This window comes from Octopus bimaculoides, unplaced genomic scaffold (genome assembly GCF_001194135.2).
Source record: "Octopus bimaculoides isolate UCB-OBI-ISO-001 unplaced genomic scaffold, ASM119413v2 Scaffold_298850, whole genome shotgun sequence".
Classification (NCBI taxonomy): Eukaryota; Metazoa; Mollusca; class Cephalopoda; order Octopoda; family Octopodidae; genus Octopus; species Octopus bimaculoides.
Genome location: NW_026396406.1, coordinates 1 through 874, shown reverse-complemented (window position 1 = coordinate 874; position 874 = coordinate 1). Strand labels below are relative to the sequence as shown.

The window sequence follows — 874 nt, the reverse complement described above, 5'->3', positions numbered from 1 at the left end:
TTTTAGCTTGACTTAATGGATAATCCTGGGAATTAATTTCTTTATAGTTTATGTTTATCATGTATATATAAATATTATATTTCATTCACTTTTGCATCGATATATTTACATCTCGTTTTACATATTTCCATAATGCACTAATTGGTAAGACCCACTTAAAAAATTCCAACAGACATAATTTACATTGTTTAATTTAGCTCCCATGTTTCAAATCTCATAAAAGTCAATTCTTTTTTCATCATATTTGGTTCAATGAAATCAGTAAAGATATGTTATGTTCGGGTCGTTCAAGTGAACATTTTTCTCACCAACCAATTACAAAACTTCGACACAGAGATTGTGTGATATTGAGTGAATGAGAGAGAGAGAGTGAAATAAAAAAAGGGACGAAAAAGAAAAGAAGAGTATGTGTGAGGGAGCCAAAATTAATGACACAAAGACAGAAAACCGTTATACATACCCCATGCAACAATTGAACTCCTCTTCATGAAAGGTGGCTGATGTGTTTTGAATACAACAACCACGCCTAGATAAATATGAAGTGCTTCTACAGTCATCCACATGAGAGATGTCAGAAGGAAGTAGTGTAACAGAGCAGCCACTGCCTACAGAAACAGTAACAACAACAACAATAATATTTGACACTGACGCATGGTCTTGAATAAATATTATATTGCAAGGGTGGGATATAGATGTCGGGTCTTGCTTGATATTTTATATTATTGAATTCTGAAGGATACACAACAGAAGTTGCTGGAAAACATAGATGGGATTGGCTGACGAAAGGAACCCTGAAAAAAGAGACCGAGAGTACTATACTGGCAGCGCAAGACCAAACTTTGGCCGTGAAATGGAGAGTCAAACTTAGGAATGA

General features: G+C 34.8%; 1 protein-coding gene across 1 annotated transcript in view; it reads right to left on the bottom strand.

Annotated features, from left to right (window-relative positions):
- The window catches only part of LOC106883390 (adhesion G-protein coupled receptor G2), a gene marked incomplete at both ends in the record, with an annotated part of 1,981 nt that extends 1,376 nt beyond the window's left edge, over positions 1-605 (bottom strand). Inside the window, one exon of the mRNA XM_052978317.1 lies at positions 436-605. Within this exon, the coding sequence (XP_052834277.1) occupies positions 436-605 (170 nt within the window). The remainder of the gene's footprint in view (positions 1-435) is intronic.
- Between the last annotated feature and the right edge of the window lie 269 nt (positions 606-874).